The sequence below is a fragment of the Cibotium barometz genome, chromosome 42 (genome assembly GCF_041138505.1).
Source record: "Cibotium barometz isolate CiBa-2024 chromosome 42, ASM4113850v1, whole genome shotgun sequence".
NCBI classification, from domain to species: domain Eukaryota; kingdom Viridiplantae; phylum Streptophyta; class Polypodiopsida; order Cyatheales; family Cibotiaceae; genus Cibotium; species Cibotium barometz.
In genome coordinates this window covers 24229193-24254574 of record NC_141087.1, presented here as the reverse complement: position 1 = coordinate 24254574, position 25382 = coordinate 24229193, and the positions used below count along the sequence as shown (strand labels likewise).

The 25382-nt window shown below is 46.7% G+C and overlaps 3 protein-coding genes across 3 annotated transcripts in view; all 3 read left to right on the top strand.

Annotated features, from left to right (window-relative positions):
* The window catches only part of LOC147614294 (uncharacterized), a 57877-nt gene that overhangs the window by 7510 nt on the left and 24985 nt on the right, over window positions 1–25382 (top strand). The window lies entirely within an intron of this gene.
* Window positions 19186–21032, top strand: LOC147614296 (uncharacterized). Its single transcript, XM_086780867.1, has 2 exons — window positions 19186–20816; window positions 20900–21032. Exons 1-2 carry the CDS (start codon window positions 19330–19332, stop codon window positions 21003–21005), a joined length of 1593 nt encoding a protein of 530 aa, XP_086636993.1. The 5' UTR covers window positions 19186–19329; the 3' UTR covers window positions 21006–21032.
* LOC147614295 (uncharacterized) lies at window positions 20976–22026 on the top strand. Its single transcript, XM_086780870.1, has 2 exons — window positions 20976–21228; window positions 21351–22026. The coding sequence occupies exons 1-2, from the start codon at window positions 21091–21093 to the stop codon at window positions 21810–21812; spliced, it is 600 nt and encodes a 199-aa protein (XP_086636996.1). The 5' UTR covers window positions 20976–21090; the 3' UTR covers window positions 21813–22026.

Below are 25382 nucleotides of genomic sequence, written 5' to 3'. Positions count from 1 at the left end.
AGAGATAGCCCTGTCTCATGGCGGCACTTCAGAGAGCCCCGGACCCCGACACCTATTGCAGACCCACATACATGGCACACATATGCAGAGGGTCTATACCATGCCCCACAGCAGCCACCTATACCTCAGCCACAGGAGCCTCGACCTACCACAGCTAGCTTCTTTACCCACTCGATGGTACAGGAAGCTATCCGCCGCCTACAGCATGGACGGGCCGCCGACCATATGGGCCTGCAGGGTGAGCATCTCATATATGCAGTAGATTCTTTAGCTCCTTTTCTTGCACACCTGTTTAACAGGGCACTAGCAGAGGGTTTGCCTGCGGAGTGGACGATGCACACCATTGTGCTGATTCACAAAACAGGGGATATGCTCGATCCGAGCAACTACAGGACGGTTATGGTTGGCCACGTGCTAGCCAAACTCTATGGTGCAGTGCTGGAGCAGGAGCTTAGCTTATATGCTGAGCGAGCAGGTTTACGCTCATCAAGGCAGGCAGGCTTCAGGAGAGCTTTCTCTACCACTGACCATGTATTCACTTTGAGATGTATGATTGATCAGGCCAGAGTGAGGAAGAGAAAGCTCTATTGCTGCTTCGTGGATTTCCGCAAGGCATTTGACACAGTACCACGAGAGAGGCTCTTTCAGCGCCTGCAGTCTCTTGGCATACCAGCAGATATGACATGGGGCATCTATGCATTATATGAGCAGGTTTTTGGGCGAGTCAGATGTCCAGGAGGTATGTCCGAGACTATTGCTAGCACCATTGGTGTGAAGCAAGGATGCCCACTTTCCCCCACGCTATTTGGGTTATACATTGATGAGGTGGCTGACTTCATTACACGGGGAGGCGGAGATGGAGTTGATTTAGCAGGTTCCTCAGTACATATTATGCTCTATGCTGATGATATTGTATTAGTGTCTGAGTCCCCAGGTGGTCTACAGCAGCATCTACATGCACTCCGTGATTTCTGCACACATGGGGGTCTTACTGTGAACCTTGGGAAAACCAAGGTTATGGTCTTTCATACATCGAGACAAAGGCAGGAGTCAGCTGACATTCACTCTCGCAGGATGCCAGGTGGAGGTGGTGACATCATACGTGTACCTAGGGGTTACCTTCTCTGCAGCAGCCACACGCTTTACCATGGGTTCAGCAGCCAGAGCTAGATTGACACGGGGATATGCAGCATTGGCTATGCTAGAGAGACAGTGCCACCAGGCGCATTTTCAGGAGCCCCGGACGAAGGGGTGGCTATTTGACACATTAGTCACACCGGCATTGATGTATGGAGCAGCAGTATGGGCGCCAGGCCTTGCTACTCATTGGTGGACACAGATAGAGAGACCACAGGCCCTCATGATGGCACGCATGATACGCAGCAAACCGTCAGTACCTCATGACATTATCCGAGCAGAGTTTGCTGCGCCTCCTATGATGGTAGAGGCCATATTTCAGACTATATGCCTGCTAGACAGATTCAGAGAGATGCCACAGGACAGATTATCATACAGAGCTTTTCAGGCATCTAGACAGTTGGCTGAGGCAAGAGACAGAGGATCATGGTATGCACAGGTCACACATTGGTTCTCACAGCATGGCCTAGACATGGATCATCTACCACCATTCCAGTATGACAGGGATGCACCACATATCCGGCTCTCTCATAGTGAGAGGAACAGAGTATTGAGACAGGATCTATGGCAGCTCTATACACGAGAGACATGGATATCGCCTACACAGCCTCTTCCACCGAAGATGCTATACTACAGAGATCACTTCATGAGTATCACTGATGATGGATTTATAGAGAGGCCTAGATACATGGAGGGCTTTTTACCACACGGCTCCCGAGTGGCTATTGGTCAGCTCAGAGTTTCATCACACCGATTGGAGATTGAGACTGGCAGAGCAGCACGGATCCCCCGAGAGGAGAGGGTATGCAGATTGTGCAGAGAGGAGGTGGAGAGTGAGGAGCATTATGTATGCAGATGCAGAGCATATACAGCCATCAGAGAGAGATATCCCATTTTATTCAGAGAGCCACATTCCCTACGCCAGATCTTTGAGACAGCAGACCAGCGCATACTGGGGAGATACATTCTAGACATACAGCGCCACAGAGAGACATTATTACAGGCTCAGACAGCTCCAGAGGGGGGGCGACAGACACAGATTACTACATTTTTTCAGAGATCCATACCCCTCCCAGCCCCTACACGGCAGGGAATTACTCTCCAGAGAGCAGAGACACTTAGAGCCCGCAGGAGACAGAGGACACCTGGCTTTCGGACACCACGCCTATACCAGAGAGAGATGACAGAAATTAGAGCTCAGTTTCACAGAGAGGGTGCGGAGCGACTGGCTCGCTTCAGAGCACACCCAGGCATGTTCTTCAAGGAGCTGTGGACACCCCCTTCACTGATGTATACCATTTTATACCCCCAGTATGGTATAGGATGGAGCTAGCTAGGTTGCATATCATGATTGTATACTCCATGCATATAGCTTTGCATTCTCCTAGTAATAGAGCTCCATCCCCTGCACACCCAGATTCAGCTTTTTTATTCAGTACTTTTTCATTTTGTTGGGATGACAGAGGATACCCCATACAGGTACTCCGATTTGTCTCATAGGCCGAGTTCGGTCTTTTGGAAGACATTAATAAAATCTTTCTTTCTTTCTTTCTTTCTCTCTCTCTCTCGGTCAAGCCATCCTCCATCATGGCATCCTCCTCACGTGCTGGGCCTTCTTGTAGAAGGACGACGCGATGGACATGGTGGGAGGAGGTTAACTACACCCCATCCGCTCATGGAGGTAGTTCTCGGCCATGGGTATGCAAGCTTTGCTTGCATTGGCGAATGGGTGGCGCCGACAAAGTGCAAGCCCACCTCTTGCATGAGAGTGGGCATGAGGTGCGGTTTTACACGAATGTCACGCACGAAAAGAGACGGGAACTTCTTGACAAGCTTGCCGTCTACAAGACGGTTGAAGCTGCAAGGAGGACACCACGAGTGGCCGTGGATTTTGCTACGATGGGGAGAAGAACTCAAGCCTCTACGATGGAGTCATGTGGTGGATCGGGATCATGCACGCCATCACCTTCACCATTGAGTCGGAATGTTGCTCCATCCATGACGTCGGCACCCTCCATCTCCACGGCCTCTCAACGCTTGCGTGGCCCATGGCGACAATCTACAATTGGGGAGAATTGGAACCCCAAGTTGAAGGAGGAGGTGGATATGGCAGTGACTTGCTTCTTCTTCCACAGCTACATTACCTTTCATGTGGCTAGGTAAGTGCAATCGATCATTGCTATCTCATCATTCATGTTTTCGTCATCCTAGTAGCGGTTGACAACAAAAAGCGGCAATGGGAGAGGAACGGGATCTCCCTCATTGTGGATGGATGGAGCGACACCCGCAAGAGGAGTATTCTGTGTGGGAGAAGGAATTAGGGTTAAGTCATGTGGGAGACATACACAGAGAGAACAAGGGAGAGAGAGAGTTGTGGGGATAAGTCAACTCACCAAGTGTGAGTGTGTGACTCCCCTATCACACATGTATATTGCACTAGTACACATAGTGCACTTAGTACATTAAAAGTACTAAGTGTACTATGTACTATAACTTATGGGCTTGTACACACTATAAGGGTGGGCATTATGCCTTTACCCCAACAACCTCCCACTTAAAGGCAAAGTGCCCTTAAGTAAAGGAAAAGAAAAAATCAGCATGTACATGATAATATACAAGGCCAAATCAAGGCTGAAACTGGCCTCATCCAATGCCCATCAAGTGTCTGCAATGAGCAAACCGCTCCGGAGGCAAACTCTTTGTCAACAGATCAGTCGGGTTGTCATCCGTATGAATCTTAACAAGCTGAATTTGCTTGTTCTCTATCACCTCTCTGATGAAGTGATACTTCACATCCACATGCTTCGTCTTTGCATGAAAGACAGGGTTCTTTGCCAACTGGATGGCAGTCTGACTATCACAATGCAACAATGGAATATCCCCTGTATAGCCCAAATCAACCACTAACCGAGATAGCCATAATGCCTCCTTGCAAGCCTCTGTGGCTGCAATATACTCGGCCTCTGTAGTAGATAAGGCAGTACACTTCTGCATCCTGGATATCCATGACACAGCACCTCCTGTGAATGTAAACACATAACCGGTAGTAGACTTCTGGTTATCTGGATGACCGGCATAATCCGAGTCCGTGTAACCATGCACTAATGCATCCTGTTTGCCAAAGCAAATGCACATATCCTGTGTGCCCTTCAGGTATCTCATGACACCTTTCACTGCTTCCCAATGCTTCTTGCCAAGGTTGGCCATGTATCTAGAAACCACTCCCACTGCAAATGCAATGTCCGGCCTAGTAGCAACCATGGCATACATGAGACTGCCACAAGCTGAAGCATACAGAATCTTGGCCATATCAGCCCTGTCTCTATCTGACTGTGGGCTGTCCATAGCACTGAGTTTCACATATGGAGGCAAAGGAGTACTAGTCTTCTTCCCCCCATCCATATTGAACCTCTACAAGACTTTGCCAATGTATTCCTTCTGAGACAAATACAACATTCTGTCCCGAAGTATCCGCATACCCAAGATGTGATTTGCATCACCCAAATCCTTCATATCAAAGGTTTGATGCAGCCTCTGCTTCAAGGTATCCATCTCCTTACGAGATTTTCCGGCAATCAACATATCATCAACATACAAGATGAGGATCAATAGACTGCCATCCAAAGCTTTTTTGGTGTACAAGCAGTGATCTATGTCACTTCTCCTGAATTTCTGAGATTTCATGAATGTATCAAATTTATGATACCATTCCCTTGGTGCCTGTTTGAGCCCATAAAGACTCTTTTTCAGCTTGCATACAAGCTTCTCCTTTCCACTTACTGCATAACCCTCTTGCTGCTGCATATATATCTCCTCATGGAGATCACCGTGAAGAAAAGCAGTCTTCACATCCATCTGAATCAAGTCCAGATCATCATGCGCAACCAAAGCCAACACAGCTCTAAGTGTGGTCATTTTGACCACTGGAGAGAAGATCTCATCAAAGTCCACACCATATTCTTGCTTGAAGCCCTTAGCCACTAACCTGGCTTTATATCTTGGCTTTGCATCAGATGCAACTTTGAGCCTGTATACCCACTTGCATGGCAAAACCTTCTTGCCTGTGCAGGCAAAGGCACCAACTTCCAAGTTCCATTTTTGTGCAGAGAATCCATCTCTGACTTCATGGCACGCTCCCATAGAGCTTTGTCTGCCCTCTGTAAAGCCTCCTTATAACATGAGGGCTCCCCACAGTCAGTAAGCATCAAGTAGTCAACCCCTGGAACAAACCTGTCAGGGGCTCTGGAGGGTCTAGTGGACCTCCGTACCCAATGACCATCATTTACAGGTTGCTGTCCAGCCTGCATATCACCCATTGGTGGCTCCTGTTCCATGCCATAAGGCTGAAAAATCATGCCCGGTATCTCCTCCAACTGTGGTATATCCATAGGGATATCTTCTGCCATCTTTGGCTGTCCATTTGGACCATTTTCAGCACCATTTAAGGGCTGGTTTTCCTGCTGTAATGGCTGATTTACAGCCCTTTGTTGTTGTCCATGATGTCCATCATCATCAAAGATGACTCTGCCAGGCTCTTGTTGCCTTGCAGGCTCCTTATACATGCATGTTTCATCAAAAATGACATCATTGCTGCGTATGATCTTTCTATTCATGGGATCCCAAAGTCTATACCCCATTTCACCTCTGTCACCATATCCTAGGAATATGCATTTGTGAGACTTAGGATCAAGTTTGGTGCGCATTTCCCTGCGTATGTGCACGTACGCAATGCAACCAAACACTCTCAAGTGCTTGTATGACGGAGGCTTCCCTGTCCATACTTCTTCTGGCACTTTCCCACCAAGCCTCGTGTTAGGTGACCTGTTTATAAGGTGAACGGCTGTCATAACAGCTTCAGCCCAAAAACCATGAGGTAATGCAGCATGTGACAACATAGAACGGACCTTCTCCTGAATGGTCCTGTTCATCCTCTCTGCTGTCCCGTTTTGTGGAGGATCATAAGGAGTAGAGAGCTCCCTCTTGATGCCTTTAGCATCACAAAAGTCCTGAAACTGTTTGGACATATACTCTCCACCATTGTCGGAACGCAAAGCCTTCAGTGTTTTGCCAGTTTGATTCTCAACAAGAGCAACAAACTTCTCAAACACTGAGAATGTATCACTCTTCAAACGAAGAGGATAAACCCACACCTTGCGTGTGGCATCATCAATAAAAGACACAAAGTATTTTGCCCCTCCCAAAGAAAGCTGAGGCATCTCACATACATCCGTATGCACAAGCTCTAACTGAGCATCTTTCTGTCCAAGAGCTTTCTTGTGGGGGCACTGTAGTTGCCTACCATATATACAATGCTCACAAAACTGAAAACTTGAAAACTTTAGAGAAGGCAAGTAACCCAAACGAGACAATTGCTCCATTCCTTTTACACTCATGTGTCCCAACCGGCTATGCCACATAGAAATTTCCGGCAGCTCGGTTGCATTTACATTAGCATGGTGACAAACACCTGCATGCATAAAGTAAAGAGTGTCCACCTTAGAGCCTCCGGCAACAACCAGTGAGCCCTTACTAATTTTTCACTTTCCACGACCAAATGTGGTAACATAATCAGCATCATCAAGCTGTCCAGTAGAAAGCAGATTCTTCTTGATCTCAGGCACATGCCTGACATCATGGAGCATAAGCTGTGAGCCATCTCAAAATACAAGCCTCGCATCACCTCTGCCAAGAATCTTGCATGCATGGTTATCACCCAAATAAACCACTCCTTCATTGCCAGCAGTATACCTGACAAACAAGTCTCTGCAACCTGTGACATGAAAGGAGGCACCTGAATCAATGATCCATGAGTGCATACCATGACCACCTGTAAGAAGTGAATGGGCATCAAGTGAAGAAGTAATTAGGACCTCATCCTCACTGCCACCTGCATGTGACACATTGATTTCTTCAATCTTGACTCCACTTTTGCCCTTCGGCTTTACATCTTTGGCTTCATCCTTGTCTTTGTCTTTGCCTTTTCCCTTTTCTTTTTGATCATTTTTCCATTTGTAGCATTGCTTTTTAATGTGTCCCTTCTTGCCACAATAATGGCATTCCAAATCCTTTTTGGAGCGAGACTTGCTCCTTCCCCTTTCTTGGCTTTTTCCCCTTTGCTGGGATCTCCCACGTGCATTCATTGCATTGGACTTTCCAACAGAGTTGTTTTTCCTGTTCATCTCTTCTTGAAGAAGAGCACCCTCAACATCTGCATATGACAGCATAGCATGCGAATTGCTAGTGGCTGTCCTGAAAGTGTCCCAACTCTCTGGCAAAGTGCATAACAGAAAAGTGGCTTTGAACTCATCGTCCATTGCCAACTTTTGATTTATAACTTGGCTGACAATACCATTAAACTCATTGAGATGGGCTGTCATAGATTCCCCTTCCTTCATCTGGAGACCTATGAGTTTCTTCAACCAATACACTTTGCTTGAGGCACTTTGTTGGGCATACAAGTCCTGCAATCTCTGCCACATTCCCAAAGCTGTCTTCTCTTCACGAATGCTGAAAAGTAATGAGTCTGACACAGACAACATGATAGTAGATCTTGCCAGCTCATCCATATCTTCCCACTCTTCAGCAGTAAGAGAAGCGGGCATCACACCCCTTTCTTTGATAGGCTTGTGCTGCTTTTTCTGGAGCAACACATTGTAGCACTGGGTTTGCCAAATATCATAATTATGCGAGCCTTCAAGCTTCTTGATGTGAAGCAATGAAGAGCTCTCACCTGTGGTTGCCATAGCAATATGCAACCTGTCAATGCCTGACTCCCTGCAAAATGTGCAAACACTGCACCAAAAGCACACAAAGTGCTCACAGTTGTTCTCCCAAGCTTTATCTCCCATTGCAGAAGCAAGAATGCAACTTTTCTCCCACTTTATGTGATGAAATCACCAAAATCTGGTTGCTGCAGATTTAGGACAGCACCTTAAATGTGCTCTGTTGCCCTTCCAAAGTACTGTACAGCAGTACCAAGTGCTCACCAATGATGTACCAAACCTGTACCGGCAAGTACAGCAGCTGAAATTGAGCCTTTTGGTCACTCAAAACAGTGTACAGCCATGCCAAAACTTGCACAAAGCTGTGCCAAATCTGTACCAGCAGGTACAGTAGCAATAAATGCTCTCCTGGCTGTCCAAATGAGTAAAAATCAGACTTTTACAGTCCCGAACACTGCATAAAACAGTCTCGAACAGAAATTGGGCAAAAGCCCCTTGACTGCAAGCTGATTTTTGAGGATTCAAGGCATAAATGTCTTGCCTGCTGCTTTGCCAAGCTCAACAAGCATACGAACTTGAAAAGCCCCTTGATTTAAGATCAATTTCTGATCATACATGGTACATTGACGCACATGAAGGCATCCAAAGTCTTCGCGATGCTTCCCCCTGGCCACATATACATCAAATACATGAAAGCCCCTTGATTTACAGGCACATTGAGTGCTTGTAAGGCATCAACACATTATCCACAGCATCAAATGCGATTGCTTGCATGCAAATCAACCAAATCGGCACAAAAGCCCCTTGATTTGCACTGCAATTTGCTGCAATTTTGCCCAAATGTGCGATTTTTCACATCATACAGCATGTATGAGTGCTTAATTGCACAATTACATCAAAAGCCCCAAATTTCGACATCCAATTTGCTGCAAATTGATCCTGATTGTGACCAATTTCTTGCAAATTGATCCTAATTGTGACCAATGTCACCCAATTTTGCCAATTTTGCTCAAAATTTGAGCAATTCGGCGCCTGTATCTGCTCAATTAATGATTGCACCTGCCCAATTGCAAATCCCAAAAAAAAATTTGAGGAAAATACCTTGTAATTTCTTGATTTTTCTCTGATTTGCAGGCGGGTTTTGTTGCAGGAAAAGAGGGGTTGATGATTGCTAATGATTGCTGCTTCTGTTCTGTGCAGGTGAGGGGGGCGAAAAAGCCAGGCTGCTGCAGCCAGGCGCCTCCTGTAAGGCCAGTCAGCCTGCGCTCAGCCACGTAGCGCTCAGCGCATATAGCCAGCAAAGAGGCGACTCAACAGCCACGTGTCCTCTGCAGCAGCAGGCAGCTCTGATACCAGTTGTGTGGGAGAAGGAATTAGGGTTAAGTCATGTGGGAGACATACACAAAGAGAACAAGGGAGAGAGAGAGAGTTGTGGGGATAAGTCAACTCACCAAGTGTGAGTGTGTGACTCCCCTATCACACATGTATATTGCACTAGTACACATAGTACACTTAGTACATTAAAAGTACTAAGTGTACTATGTACTATAACTTATGGGCTTGTACACACTATAAGGGTGGGCATTATGCCTTTACCCCAACATATTCATGGCGTGGTTGCATATTCTCGCGGAGAGATGTTCTTCATCTCATCTCATGATGCATCCGGCACTAGGAAGAGTGCGGATGTGCTTGCGGCGGAGTGGGCTACCACCATGGAGATCATTGGCTCTCTCTCTCACCTCTCCCTCAAGCCTCTTGAGTCTTCCAACTTCCAAGCCTCTAGGATCTCACACGAGCACTCTAGTCTCTAGTCTCTCTCCCTCAAGGCTCAAGCCTCTCTCTCTCTCTCTCTCTCTCTCTCTCTCTCGGTCAAGCCATCCTCAATCATGGCATCCTCCTCACGTGCTCGGCCTTCTTGTAGAAGGATGACGCGATGGACATGGTGGGATGTATGGACATGTCATGGTGTCCTTTTGTATGGCTCATTGCCTAAACAACCTCCTCAAGGACATAGCGGCATTGCCATGGAATAGCCCGCTCATTGAGGAGGCCAACACCATGGTCTCCTTTGTCCTCAACCACCAAAGACTTCGGCATGAGTTAAACAAGACGTCCTCTCTCTCTCTCCTCAAATATTCGGACACCCGGTTTGCCTAGAACTTCCTTATGTTGGGCCGGTTGAGGGATTGTAGCGGTGCTTTGAGGGGGCTTTTCCTTAGTGACGAGTTTGTTGACATGCAAGAGTCTTGTACAAACATTGGCCAAGAATGTAGGTTACGGGCGCATGACGCCTGTTGGTGGGAGCGTGTGAAGACCATGGATGCTATGGTGAGGCCCATAGTTCACCTGTTGAGGATTGTAGACGCTATGCAATCATGCATAGGCAAGGTCTACGAGGCCATGGATTGTATGATAGAGAAGTTGAAAGACTTTGTGCTCGACGAAGACAAACACGAGGAGATCCCTTGTTAGAAGTCATCTCCTGTCTTTACTGAGACACCAGGGTCTCTGTTGTGGGTGTGCCCGCCCTTGTAGGTCCTTTTCTCATTTTTCCTCACTCCTCGTATTTTTCCCCATATTTTTTCCATTTTTCTATGGCTTGGGGGGGCAGTCATGAGCTGGCAGGCGCATTTATTATCTGGCCAATTGTACTCAACTTCTGTACAGAGCTGGCCGACCGGTCTTTAGGGCTGGTCGTGGAGTTTTGTGCCCGTCGGCTGCCTTTGGAGCAGGCTGACTGCTACTTGGGGGCCATATAAAATGGCCCCATAGCCCTTTGTCATTTGTTTCATTATTTCGGGATCTTCTTTGTGTATATAGAGTAGAGTTACACGCCTCTATCTCTCTCCCTCTCTTGTGCTGTTTTTTTGCATTGCGTTTGCTCTCGCGTTCCCAAATTTGGTCATCATCTCCGCCGCATATTTTGACATGATATCAGAGCCCTAGGCTCTTGATTGTTCTTGGGATTTGTGTGAGCAAGAGGGGGACTGTTGTGTTGCTGATTGGTGGACTGTTAGGGACTGACGCGGAAGCTCTTGGGGTCTTCTTTCAGCCCTAAACACCACTGGTAACATGCTGATGCAAAACGCAGACATGAAGAGAGAGTAGAGAGAGAGAGAGAGATGCTGGAAATTCAGTATATTAATATGGTACAAAAAGATACCTAATCTATAGCCCTAGGCTGTCTTCATTACAAAAGGTGAACATCACCAAAATCTGGTCCCTACTTTGACCCTAAGGACCCATCCCCGTAAAGGAATGAATGACTAATACAATGAGCTAATGTGCCCTTTGGACACAAGGAGAGCTGGCCGACTGCTGGTCGGCTAGCCGATGTCATGACCTTGTGTTTTTCTCTGGACAGAATGCAGGTGTGCACGGGGACATGGTGGACAGTGTGAATGGCATCAGATTGGAGTTAAAAAGGAAGCCCATGTGTGGACAACCCCAAGTGTGAAGGGGGCAAAGAGACTTTAATTAAAAAGGTTTTATAACCTTTGGTGGCCAAAACTTAATGTTATAAAGGTTTTAAAACCTTAGGAGGCCCCTAGGTAATATTTAGAGGCTATTCTACTTTTGGGGGGAGGTGCGCCTCTCTCTCTCTCTCTGGCTTTTGGGGAGAGATCGTAGAAGTTGGCTGCCTGGAGGAGAAGAGAAACAGGCTGGTTGGCTGCGTGGAGAGTAGCGGTACCGTACAGTAGCTGTGAAAAGGCTTGTACAGACTGGTACGGGTGCTGCAGGTTCAGGCGCCTACTGTGCAGATGCAGATCTGTACGAACAGGTACATGCAGGCGGATAAGGACAGTTCTGTCCAGCAGGTACAGGCGGGTCTGAGCAGCTGAATAGCTTTGGCTTTTTGGAAAGGGCAGCAGGCAGGCTGTGCTTCAGAAGTTGTAGGTGCAGCTGAATATCTCCACAGGCATGCTTTTGGGAGAGTAAAGGGCTGGCTCTGCTGTGCTGTGCTACAGAACAGAGGCACAGGCCTTCCTTCTCTCTCTCTCTCTAGCTCTTGGAAGATGCGCTTCTTTCCCTCCCTTGCTTGCTATGAAACGCCCAATAGCATTGGTGCTTTTTGGAGGGGGCGTGTTTTTGCAGAAGACAGGGGGCTGGTTTCTCTGGACATAAAGGTGGACAAGGGCTGGTTTTTCATGAACATAGACATCATGTCGATGGTGTTCAACTGATGGAACTTTCAGCTTCTCTTTGCTTTGGTTCGGGACTGTTTTGGAAAGGGTTTATGGACTGTTTCGTAGCAGTGCATGTGGCTATGAACATGAGCAATGCTCGGGACTGTTTTGAGATCAGTTTGAGGACTATTTATGGGCTGTTTTTGTTTGGCTGCAAATTCAGCTATGTACTTGGGTTTCTGGCTGCAAGTACAGGTCACTTGGTTATGTTTCTTGGCATGGTAGTGATGCAAGCTCGCATGGCTGCGTGCTCATGGAGCAGATTGTTTTCTTCCTCCTAGAAAGGAACAGAGGGACCTACAGTTATGGACATCTCTGTGTTGCCAGATGTTTCATGAGGGAACAGGTAACTAGATGTATGCTGTTGTTGGCACTGTTGTTGAATGGTGCCATGAATGGTTCTGTATGGAAACAGGACAGAAGTTTCAAAGGGAACAGGCCTAAGGGTTTCATGTGGAAACAGGTCGTAGGTTTCTCGAGGAAACATGTTTTTGGGTTTCTCTAGGAGATAGGTCACATGCAGGCAGAAGGTACAGGAATGGACACATGTTTGGTACAGCCTTGCTACTGATTGGACAGGGGACAAGGAATCCATGACAGAGATGGATAGTACCCTTGGAAGGTAGAGAGGGTTGGTACAGGTGTGTCGACTGTATGATATAATCGTATAAATGTGAACAAGATTCTGAGCACTTAACACTTGAGCATTACAATCACAAAGCTGAAAATGACAGTACACCACATAAAGGGGCCGATGATAGGCTGACCCCCCCCCCTTTAGGTTATATTACCAAAAGAGTCTGCAAAGTACAAGATTACGGGTGCCTGGGGATTCACCACCAGCCTGCACTTGATTCTTCCAAATACATTATGAATGAATACATTTCAAACAAGAGAATCTGTAGGTACATCCGCCCTACACACAGGTTCATCCGCCCTGCTCAAGCCTCTTCACATGTACATCCGCCCTGCACAAGAGTATCACAATCCTCACAGGTACTCCGCCCTGCACAAGATGTAAATGGATCTTTAGGCCCTGTTTCCACGCGAGAAACTGATCCAGAAACCTGTGTTCTCCGCGAGTAAGTGTCCCTAATGCTTGCCCTAAGCACGTGCTATACTAGGAATCCTTGAGACACATCCATGTTCACATATTCCATTGCTGTCTGGCATGTTTTGTGCAATAACCAGTCCAAAACAGCAACTTTCTGTCGCGAGAAATCCACCTGTAAAGGGTCCTACAGCCCTGTGGAGGTCCCTAGAGCTGTCCTGTACTGTCCAAGTTGACTTTGGACACCTGTAACCACCCAAAACTCGCAATAACCAGAAATTGCAGGTCTGAAATTTACCAACCAGCCCTTTAGAAGAGTGTGGGGATCGTTGTCCAAGCTTGTGTGAGTCCGGGAAGCAAGCAACCAGCCCTGTAGCAACTCCCAAAGCTCCAACCAGCTCTCCAATATGTTGAATAATGAGTAAAACAGCCCAAAACGGCCTCTTGAGGGAGGCGCCTTTTTCAGGTGCCACCTCAGGGGCCTGGTGGGTACACCTGCTGGCTGACATGTGTCCCCATAAGGTGTCCAGGTAGGTGTCTAGTCCATAGTGCTCCATTTGTCCTGTTTCTATTAAGTTTAGGTCCAACCAAATGGGAAATGGCCATAAGCTGTCCGGACTTCATTAATTTTGGTCCAACCAAATGCGAACGCATTATAAGTTGTCTGGCCACTTATTAATGAGTGTGGACCTGCAAACCAATAAACCTTAGTAGTAAATGAAGTAAGCTGTAAATTGAGTGTGGATGCACTTACCACCTGCAAAACCTATAAGCCAATTGTTTTAGGCCCAATCAGGAGTGCACACACGTGTCCACAAGGTGCCTGGGCGTCCCCGGTCCCTCGGACTTCACAACTAGGCAGCAAGACAATGTCACACAAAGTAAAATAAAGTTATGGCATGCATCATTTATGCATTGTGCACATGTAAACTTGGAGAACCACCTATCATCATTCTTGTCTTGAAAATATTCCGCTTGCCATCATAACACACCATGTGTGCATGGCCGGAATCCACACGGGCACCGCCCGAAAGTCCACAAATGTCCTGCCATGTCCTTGGACTCATATGTATCCACTCATATGATCCATACACATGCCCAGGTATAATACATACATGCATCCGCATGTTTCTAGGCCTGACACGCATCCGCATGTCCCTAGAATATAGGGGTTTGTGATAGATATGCTGTGCTGTGATGCGAGTTCTCTTTTGAGAGACAGTTTGGGAGTCTGTGTTGTGATGTAGAAGCATTGGATGTGTCAGGATGTGATGCTGTTCATAGTGTGAGAGGCTATGGATGGTTGTGGCAGCCCTGATCATGGGAGAAAGCTTCTGTATGCAGACTCAATGTGAGAGAGTCTTTCGATGTGAACAATGGCTGGACTTGTTTGTTGATGCCGAGTGGACAAGAAGCCATGATGTAGATTCTTTGCAGGCTTCAGGGGTTCTACTGTGACGGCTGAGTTTCCAGCCTTATTGTAATCAAAGCTCTTTTAATCAATTAAAGAAATACCGCAAGGGACGCCACTACGTTTTGGGGCCAATCGGTGTCCATGTACTGTTTGCAGGAGCACTCTAGCTCCCCCTGTTTGTTTTTCCTTTTGTTGGTCCTCAATGGCATTGAAGTGTTTTATGTGCGAGTGTTTGTTTCACCGCCCGTCAGGCGGGTTACAGCCGACCTGCTTATTTTATTCATAAAATTCAGCGCATGCAGTCGCCCTGTCTTTTGGTACATCCGATAGTTGTTTGTCCCAGCCGACAACACCCTGGTCCTCCTCCAAGTCCAAACTTGCCTCTTTTGCATCTGATGCCCCTAAATTCTGGTTCTAATTGTCTTTTTTGGGTGCCTCTTCTGGATACTCTCTGAGAATGTCCATGGCACATGACAGTTCGGGAAGAGGAGAAGTAAGAGGACGGCGGGCTAATTTGCTGGACAGCCACTTGCAGGTGTAAGATCTTCTTTGTTCCCACGCACCCACCCTTTTTCAGATTACATCCCCGCAATGGCAAATTTGTTGGAGATGGCCGAGAGGCATGTGAAGATCCCTACATTCCCCACGTTCTCAGTGAACCGTCAGTTGGACGGGAACAACTACAGCATATGGAAGGTTATGATGGAATCTATTTTGGAGTCTTACGACCTTGCTGATTTCATCGTTGTTGGGGTTCCACGGCCGGAGGTAGAGGAAGGGGAGTTACCGTCGACCCGAAAGGAACGGGAGGCATAAGCACAGTTGTGGGATCATGTCAACGCCAGGGTCCGTTCATTTATCTTCCTCAACTGCACACCGCAGGTAATCAATCATGTAAAGCATATGGCACTGGCCAGAGATATATGGTAGCATTTGGCTTCTCTTTACAAAAGGGTATCGCCCATAGGATTTCCTTGGAAGTACAGATGCGGGTTATGAGCCCTATAAACTCGTCGATGATGCATGAGCATATTAACAAGCTGCAGGCTCTTCAGCAGAAAGTTCTCTAGGTTGGGAAGGAGATATCGTTAGAGGATAGGCCATAACGTTGCTGTCGCATTTGCCCTCTCAGTACTCAGCATTTTACTCGTCTTTGATTACCAGTGGTAGGCTTAGCACCATCACGTGGGAGGAGCTTGTGCCCATGGTCTTGGAGCAGGAGGAACAATTCAGTCTTGTGAGAAGATGTCCGACGTTGACGGTAAGAAACTAAAGGCAGAGAGGACCTGTAATGATTGTGGCGAGAAAGGCCACTATTGGAGGCAATGTTCCAAGCAGAAGACCGAGAAGGGTGAAGACTCCTCAGCAGCAATCGTGAAGAGACTAGCATTTGTGCACTTGGAGGTGATGGACACCGATGTTTCATTTTCTTCGGGCAGGGAGGAGGTTGGAGGACTTGTCGCTAGGGATACTCGGGAGTGGATTCTAGACAGTGGTGCTTCCAGGCACATGACTCCTTCCCGTTCAGGTTTACAGGATCTCTGCAGGTATTCTGGTCACATTCTTACTGGGGATACATCCACTATCCCAGTTCATAGTGAGGGTAGGTTGGAGATAGTTCTCGATGGCAGGGGGGAGAAGCATTCCTCCCAGGTGTTGTATGATCCGTCACTTGGTTTTCATCTGTTGTCAGTGCATCAGGTTTGCAAGACTGGCGTACGGGTGGAGTTTGATGAGCATTTTGTTGCTCTCCGAGACAAGGCAACAAGCCAGGTAGTTTGGGAAGGCGGAGTGGAGAATGGAGTTTACAAACTTTCAGCACTCTCTCCCAGGTTCTCAGTTTTGTGATGAGTGGCAGTCTGGTAATGGTCACTTAAGTGTGGATATGCTGCAGGTGCAGGCTTTCCGACACTAGATGGAGGATAGCTTGCTAGTTGATGGCAGCAGTTGGCAGGAACTTTCCAGTATTGATGTTGGTGGTTCTTGTGTTCGTCAGTCAGAGGAAACTGAACAGGTAACTTATGCTCTGATGTCTCGTAGTATTCGGGACAAAGAAACTCCTGTAGATGAGGATGTTCTTCCACGGGGACCTCTCGGAAAGCCAAGCAGGTGGCAGTTTATTACCTGCAGAAGGAGGTACATACTCCAGGCTTTGTGGTTTCAGATTCAGAGGGGGTGGTTGACAGGTTTCAGAAGGCCTTGCGTGGTCTTCAGTTTCCAGGACTAGGCTTTGCACCCTAACAGGTGTTGATCCTTGTGATGAGCAGTGTGATGCCTCTTTGACTCGGAAGCAGAATGGTTCATTGATTTGGTCGATGGATACCAGATTGGATGGGAGCTTCTTGACGAGGCAATTGAGCTCAGGGCTGCAGATGACTCTTTGGGAGGTAGGATTGCGTATCTTGTGGTTTCTGCAGCATGCGAAGGATCTTGGTCTCTTTTACACTGGAGGGGGATTGATGGATGGAGTCCGACTCCACGGTCGGAGTGACTCAGATTGGGGAGGAGATCGAGACACGAGGAGATCTACTTCAGGCCGAGGAGCAGTCTTATGGAGTAGTAAGAGGCAGTCATCTTTTGCCTTGTTGTCGACAGAGGCAAAGTACCGGGCTGCTTGTGAGATGGTGAGGTTACAGAGGTTGCATGGCAGGATTGGGCCTCCACTGGAGGAACCCACGGTCATCCAGAGGCACTTTGTTCATGAACAGATCGTTGCTGATGACATCTTGCTAGAGTTTTGTTCGACGGAGGACAGTACGGTGGACCTCTTCACGAAGTCGCTAACTCAGGATTTGCTCAGGCGGCACCCTAGCTCCCTGTGGTTGGTTTCACAGCCAGGAGCTGAGAGGGGGTGTTAGAAGTCATCTCCTGTCTTTACTGAGACACTAGGGCCTCTGTTGTGGGTGTGCCCGCCCTTGTAGGTGCTTTTCTCATTTTTCCTCACTCGTATTTTTTTCCATATTTTTTCCATTTTTCCTCATGAGCTAGTAGGCGCATTTATTATCTGGCCAACTGTACCTGACATCTGTACAGAGCTGGCCGACTCTTGAATGTTGGCCAACTGGTCTGTAGGGCTAGTCGTGGAGTTTTGCGCCTGTCGGCTGCCTTTGGAGCAGGCCGACTGCTACTTGGGGGCCATATAAAATGGCCCCACAGTCCCTTGTCATTTGTAATATTATTTTGGGATCTTCTTTGTGTATATAGAGCAGAGCTACATGCTTTTATCTCTCTTCCTCTCGTGCTGTCTTTCTACATTACGTGTAATCGTGTTCCCAGATTTGGTCATCATCTCCGTTGCGTATTCTGACACCCTTGTGTCTAGGAAGGCCTGCTACCTCTCCATTGCATGTAACAGCTTATGTGGTGGACCCAGAAATCCAAGGCAACAAGCAGGAGAGCGATCGGGAGGTGAGCACTGGATGGAGGATCGTCTTGGACCATCTTGTGTCTGATGCATCAGTTAGGTGCAAGATTAGGAACTAGCTTTCCATGTACAGGTCATTTCATGGCTCCTATGGTTGTCATGATGCATAGAGCGACTGGGAGGTGAGTGCTGGATGGAGGATCATCTTGGACCGTCTTATGCCTGATGCATCGGTTAGGCGCAAGATTAGGGACTAGCTTTCCATGTACAGGTCATTTTCATGGCTCGTATGGCTGTCATGATGCAGAGATTGACCGCTCCAAAGTTGGTGTTGCTCTATGGTGGGAGGACTTTGGTTTGGATGGACCGGAGCTCCAGCAGTTGGCCATCCGCATACTTAGCTAGGCCGTCAACTCCTCTTGCTTGGAGCAACTTTGCCACATTGCCTCTAGGAAGAGGAACCAACTCGGGGTAGAGCATGCCAATGACCTTGTCTTCGTCAACGTGACCAAGAAGGCAGATCCCTTCACCGAGTGGGAGACGAGTCAACAAGAAGAGCAACAAGAGGATGAGGTGCAGTAGCAGCGTGCCAATGAGGATGAGAGTGAGGATGAGCTTGATGCTCCTTTGGCACAAGCTACCCATGACCATGAGGCGAGCACTTCACGTGGATAATCATTCATGGATCATGATTCATGGGTCTTACTACTTAGCTCTAGCCTCTAGGCTTTATCACTTTTTGTCATTGACTCATTTGAGTCCTTCCATGTATTGTGCCTCCTTAAGGCTTAGTCCTGACTCTTGAGTCATGATTCATTTTGTATCTACTTAATTTTTAATACAATCAACTGTCAACGCCTTCACTCTTTGATCGGCGTATTTTGTTAATATGACTCAAAAGCTTACCATTTTAGTGTAAATTTGGATGTACTTCCAAAGTAGAATAAGTGTAGAGTAGAAAAACTTTTAAAAAAAGTATTTTCCGAGTGCCGTTCCCTCTCCTATCCTCGTTTCCTACTTATGGCCGTCCCCCGTCCCGTCCTTGTCTGCCGTTACCGTCCCCCGTCCCTTGTGACTATGGTGTAAGTCCAACGCAGTGTTGCATAGAAACGCGTTTCATACACTTATGAAACGTACGAAAGGTTTCTAAACGTTTCGTACAGTATGAAACGCGTTTCATAAAACTTGCAGTTTTTAAAAACCTTAAAAAACGTTTCTTTCCTGGATTCGTACGGCGCATATTATCACGCTTCCCAGTGGCCGCCGCATGCGAGTTCGCCGATTTGCGTGCATCCATCTTGTCCTTCCATCGCATCTGTCGACCCCCAGCTCCTTGGTGTCCTTGGGCCTTGTGGAGGTCTTCCAAAGGGGTAAAGTCCTGTTTTGCTTTAAGTTGGTTTTCTCTGCACAACTCACAAAACAGCACACTTTTTTCTCTTCCATCAATATTTATGGCATATCTTCGACGGTGTCGCACTTGCAGGGCCAACAATCTGCATTTATCCTCATCTTGTAGGATGCCTCGAACAGGTGATTCTCTTTGGAACAATGTCACCTTCGAGTCTAGATATGGTGGCTCAGGCTCCGGAAAGTGGAAATGCAACTTTTGTGCTGATAAGCACCATGGCAGTGTCACCAGGTTGAAGGCACATTTCTCACAAACAAAGGGTTTCGGCATTGGGCCATGTAAGCATGTGCCACAAGAAATCTATGATAGCCTCAAGGCTTGGAAGGCCATGCAGCTAGGTATCCCCCTTGAGGATATCCCCAATCTGGGAGAGCCTGAAGCACGTCAAAGTGTCTCCAAGAGGACTCGCAGTATCAGAGAGGAAGATACCAGTGGTGATGTTGCAGGTGGTGTTGTAGGTGGTTCTAGCTCGGCACCTCGAGCCAAAAGAACTAGTCTTCCAGTGTTCAAGAAAGGACATGTACAGGCAGGGATGCAAAAGACTGCCATGAAAGAGGCAACGAGGGAGTTGATGAAGTTGTTTATTCAATGTGGATTATCCTTCCACATTGTCAGGACTCCTCGATGGAAGAAGGCAATGAGAGCTATCTCCCGCATTGGGTGTGAGTGGGATGGCCCCTCCTACGAGACATTGCGCACTACTGAGCTTCGCAAGGAGCAACTGGTTGTGGAGATGGAGATGGAGCCTCTCAAGGCCACTTGGGCAAAGTATGGTTGTACTTTGCTTTGTGATGGATGGACAGATGCGCGGAAGAGAAATGTGTACAACATTCTTGTGTCCTCCTGCAAAGGCACAATGTTCATTCGTGCCATAGATGCATCGGTGCCAGGGATAGTGGTTACAGGGGAGTTCATTATGTCCCACATGCGCCAGGCAATCAATGAAATTGGGCCTGATAACATTGTGCAGGTGATCACGGACAATGGGTCCAATTGTGTATCCATGGGCAGGATGTTAGAGGAGGAGTTCCCCAAGATTGTGTGGACACCTTGTGCAGCACACAGCCTTGACTTGATGATTGAGGATGTGGGAAAGCTTGATTGGGTGAGCCATGTATTTTCAGCTCCATCTACCATGGTGAACTTTGTCACAAAGAGGCCAAAGGTTTTGAGCATGTATAGGGCCAATAGTGATCTTGAGCTTCTAAAGCCCTCCAAAACTCGGTTTGCATATATGTTTATTGTGGTGGAGAGACTAGTGAGAGTGCGACATGGCTTATTACGCACAGTTGTGTGTCGTGAATGGACAGCATGGGAGGACAAGGATGAGCCCAAGTCTATAGCATTCTCTCGTATGGTCATGAGAGATACTTGGTGGCAGGATGTAGAGGGACTTGTGAAGGCACTTCAGCCCATGTATAGTGTCCTTCGGCTCACAGACATGGAGGGAAGTACCATTGGGTTGCTTTATGAGTTCATGGACAGAATTGGTGAAGCTCTCAATGATTTCACTACCTTGTCGCGTGACAGGTGCTCACCCTTGGGCTTTAACTTTAGTCTTTGAGTTATTTTATAAATCTTGATCTCTTATGTGTGTCACATGTTACATGCAGAGTTCAAGATATTAAGGAGATCTGGAATCGGCGTTGGGATTGGTTTCATAGGCCAATCCATGCTGTAGCATGTTGCTCACATTTTGCATCCCCTTTGGAGGAATGAGGAGCAATACCTCAATGAGGAGCTAGAGTCAGGATGGATCGAGTACATTACCAAGTTGGTGGGAGTGGGAGGTGATATACAGCTGATGAGAAAGCTCGAGGATGAGCTTCTCATTTACCGCAACGGTAGCCATATGTTTGGGCGAGCTACTGCATTGCTCAGGGAGACACAGTTGGAGCCAGTGTCTTGGTGGGAGAAATACGGTATTGGGACACCGAACTTGGTAAGGTTTCTTGATTCTTGAATCTTGTATCTTTGTCTCGTGAGTCCTATTCTTTCAAAATCTACATTCAAATGCTACTGTCTTTTTGACTCTAACTTTACATTCTTTTTTGTGCAATGTAGAGACGGATTGCACTGAGAGTTCTCTCCCAGGATTGCAGTTCAGGGCCTTGTGAGAGAAACTGGAGTACATGGGCTCTTTTTCACACGAAAAAGAGAAATAGACTGTCCTCAGCACAATTGGAGAGGCTTGTCTTTTGTCATTGCAATCTCCGATTGCTAGAACAAAAGGGTCATCCCATTGAGCCTTGCCAAGTGAATCCAGACAAGATTGATATCATGAAGTGCAAGGAGATTCCCGACATTCCTCAGGAGGAGAGAGACATCTATTCTATGCTCTATGAGGAGATCATGGCTCCGGCTCGCACTACACGATCTTCTCGAGAGGCTAGTACTAGTGGTGCACCTGCACCTCTAGAGGATGAGGCCTTTGAGGACTCGGCTACCGGCAGTGACCTTGAGAGTGAGGCTGCAGAGGCAGAAGATGCAGATGAGGATGAGCATGAGGATGCAGATAGTAGCTAGCAGCTGCCAGTATCATTTTATTTGGACATGTTATTTAGTTTGAACTTTAGACATGTTATTTATTTTGATCTTGGATTTAGAGTCATGAATCATCACCCACGTGGTGATGCTTTTTGATTTTTGTTTAGTCATCAGTGATCACCCACGTGATTTGTGATATCATCATATCTTACATGTATTCTGTTTTTATTGAAATGAATTCAATGTGGTCTCTTAAAAGTTCTGTCAATATTTTTTTCTTTTGTATATTTCAAGTAAAAAATATACATGTTTTTTTTGTTTTGTATGAAACCTTTTTTTACCCGTTTCTTACCTTTTATGAAACGTTTCAAAACGTATGAAACCCGTTTCATACCTGCCGTTTCTGAAACGCCTGGCAACTATGGTCCAACGGGGCTTGTAGTGACAGACTCAACCACGTGTCCAAGAGATAAAGATATAAAGAGAGAGAGGGGAGAGAGAAAAGGGAATGGGGATCTTGCACAGTACACCACACTGAGCGGGGAACACGTCTCGCCCCCTTTCGAGAATTTATTCAGGAACATTCCACGAGCACACTGGCCAGGACCCCTTTCAAAAATTTATTTAGGAACAGGCCTTGTCCCCTTTCAAGAATTTATTCAGGAACATTCCACGAGCACATTGGCCAGGATCAATACAATCAATGAATACAAAACAAACAGATACGTCGATGTAGGTTATCCAAGTCGATGTCGATGTCTAGAGACGAGATCTCTGATGCCGAGCACACCACAGGGACGACCCACAAGTATCTCTCATCGAGCTAGTACCAGATCCAATATCCAAATCCAAATCCAAATCCAAATCCAGTGAATCCAAGTCCAAGTTCATATCCAAGTTCAAATCCAAGTTCAAGTAGTCCAAGTTCCCATGAGTAATCTCCACAACTCCTACAACCTTATCGATGAAGAAAACCAAGGAAAAGCTCTTTTTGGCAAGAAAACTGATATAAAATCTGTTTTAATGGTTTTTGGGCGATGAAAACATCCAAAAAGGAGTTTTTAGGGTTTTTGGAGCAGTTTTAGGATTTATGAAATTTTTAGGGTTCTTGAATTTTTTGTCCATACAGCTCCATACACGCGTCCATATTGCCCATGCATATGCCCATACAAGTCTAGGGCTGATCGTACATCTGAAAAGCAAGTTGGAGAAGGTGTTGATGGCGAAGAAGAAGCTCTCCATGATCATAATGATGTCCACAGACACTCCACGATCTCCTTCATGATGCTACAAAAGAGGTTCAAGTCTTTTTATACTTGAAAGGGGCTCTGCTTTTTGCCAAAAGCTTGTCCATGCTTTTGCTTTGCTTGTTTATGCTTTGCTTTTTCTTTTTGCCTTTGCTTTTGCTCTTTTTACTTTTATTAATAAAATATTACTCAACTTTTGGTGCTTTGCTTTTTTGGCTTTAAGGCCTTGCTTTTTGGCCTTAGAGTTGCTTTTTGAGAAAACGCCTTAGCTTTTTGGTTCAGCTTAGTCTCCTCTTTTCGATGGTGCCCTTGGCTCACAGTCAATCCTGTTTGACTTTTTGCTTTTTCTTACTTTTTGACCAAGAATGGTGCTTTTTCTTAATCAAACGTTATGGACCCTATCTCCATGTCTTCTTCCACCTGTCTGATGTCCGGGCGTGGGTTTCATCATGTGAAATAGAGCTAGGAGGGCCAAATAGTTACAATGTGATGCATGCTTCTCATGGGGAAAGTGATAGGTATGTAAGCTGCAACACTTTGCCTATGGAATTGGCTAGAGAAGAGCCCCGTCATGGGCTGAAAGCTATGTATAATGTTGGGACAGCCAAGGAAGTCCATGTGTCATCCGCTACCCATGCGACCGAGTATGCCCATGGTGAACAAGTTTCACGTAGGGACCCTTATGTGAATGCAAGTACTGGGATACCACCATTGCAGAGATCACCATTGAAGAGGGCACTTGCCTTTGTGCCGCACTTTTCTCGCCATAGACACATGCATGTATCTATTGCTGCCCATTGGACAAGGGAAAGCGAAAGCTGGAAGATGAGCATCACCACGCCAAGAGGCTAAAAGAATTTAAAGCAGGTGACAAATTTGTGAAGTTTGAAGCCTATCATGGTGATTATGATGCGAGGAAGGTAATGTCTTTTATAGCCCAGTTTGACATTGCCTTTAGTGATGAGAAATTCTCTAAGAAATCCAAGATTTGCCATGTTAGCATGTTTCTAAAGGACTCGGCTTCCCATTGGTGGATTACGGAAAAGCTTTCTAGTAGCCTTGTCCAGACATGGGTGGACTTCAAAGAAAGCTTTTATGCACATTTTTTACCTCCAAATGTGGTAGAGAAGATCATGAGCAAATGGGACAAGATAGAGCAAAAGGACAATGAGTCTGTGTAGGCATATGTAAACAGATTTTGGAAGAACTATTTGGAGGTCTCTCCATTTTTGTTTGTGGGTGAACTTGACAAGAAAAGGAAGTTCAAGTACGGTCTCCAACCGGCCTACAAATCCGGGCTTGATAATACCGCTTTATAGGGCTACATTGTGGCCGTTCTTGCCACCAAGCAATTGGAGCACAAGTTGCAGCGTTCTGGCAAAGGAGACCATGCATTCAAGGGCAAAGAAAGGGTTGGTCATAGCATGCAAAAGAGCAGACATCATGCGAAACCTTTTGTGAAAGATGTAAAGAGTGGTGGGAAGGCTGAAAATAAGCACTCAAAGGATGCCTCGTAGATAAAGCACAAGTTTAGCCTCACTCTTGAGCAAAGGGAGCAATATGCCAAGGAGGGTAAGTGCTTCTCATGTGGCAATCGAGAGTGGCTGGGTGGGAACAAAGAAGAACTTAAACTTGCAAGTGGCTGTCCAGCAAATCAGCCCGCTGTCCTCTTGCTTCTCCTCTTCCCGAACAGTCCACTAATCAGCAACGCACCAGTCACCCTCTTGCTCACACAACTCCCAAGATCTATCAAGAGCCAAGGGCTCTGATACCATGTCAGAATACGCAGTGGAGATGATGAGCAAATCTGGAAACACTTGAGTAAGAACAGTGCAGAAAAACAGCACAAGAGAAGGTGAGAGATAGAGGCGTGTAACTCTGCTCTATATACACAAGAAGATCCCGGAATACAACACAATACAAGACAATAAGTGGCAAGGGTGTGGGGCCCTTTTATATGGCCCCCATAGTGCAGTATGCTTGCTCTAGGACAACCGACAGAACCATGTCCACCACGACCAGTGTAAATACTAGTCGGCCAAGTATGAACAGTCGGCGAGCATCATCAAGGTGTCCACGACCTCTAATACACAGTCGGCCAGCACGAATAGACATAGATGAAGTCGGCCAAGAACTAGGACATCTTGCCATCTCACGGTTGCCACCAAGCCACAGAAAAATGGGGGAAAAATACGGGGAGTGGGGAAAAATGAGAAAATACCTATAAGGGCGGGCACACCCACAATAGAGGCCCTGGTGTATCAGTAAAGACAGGAGATGACTTCTAACAAGAGAGAGAGGACCTCTTGTTGAACTCATGCCGAAGTCTTTGGTGGTTGAGGACAAAGGAGACAATGGTGTT

Coding starts and splice junctions, on each gene's coding strand:
- LOC147614296 (XM_086780867.1), top strand. CDS start 19,330: ATGGCATATCTTCGACGGTGTCGCACTTGCAGGGCCAACAATCTGCAT. Junction 20,817..20,899: donor ACTACCTTGTCGCGTGACAG/GTGCTCACCCTT, acceptor TGTTACATGCAG/AGTTCAAGATATTAAGGAGA.
- LOC147614295 (XM_086780870.1), top strand. CDS start 21,091: ATGAGAAAGCTCGAGGATGAGCTTCTCATTTACCGCAACGGTAGCCAT. Junction 21,229..21,350: donor GTATTGGGACACCGAACTTG/GTAAGGTTTCTT, acceptor TGTGCAATGTAG/AGACGGATTGCACTGAGAGT.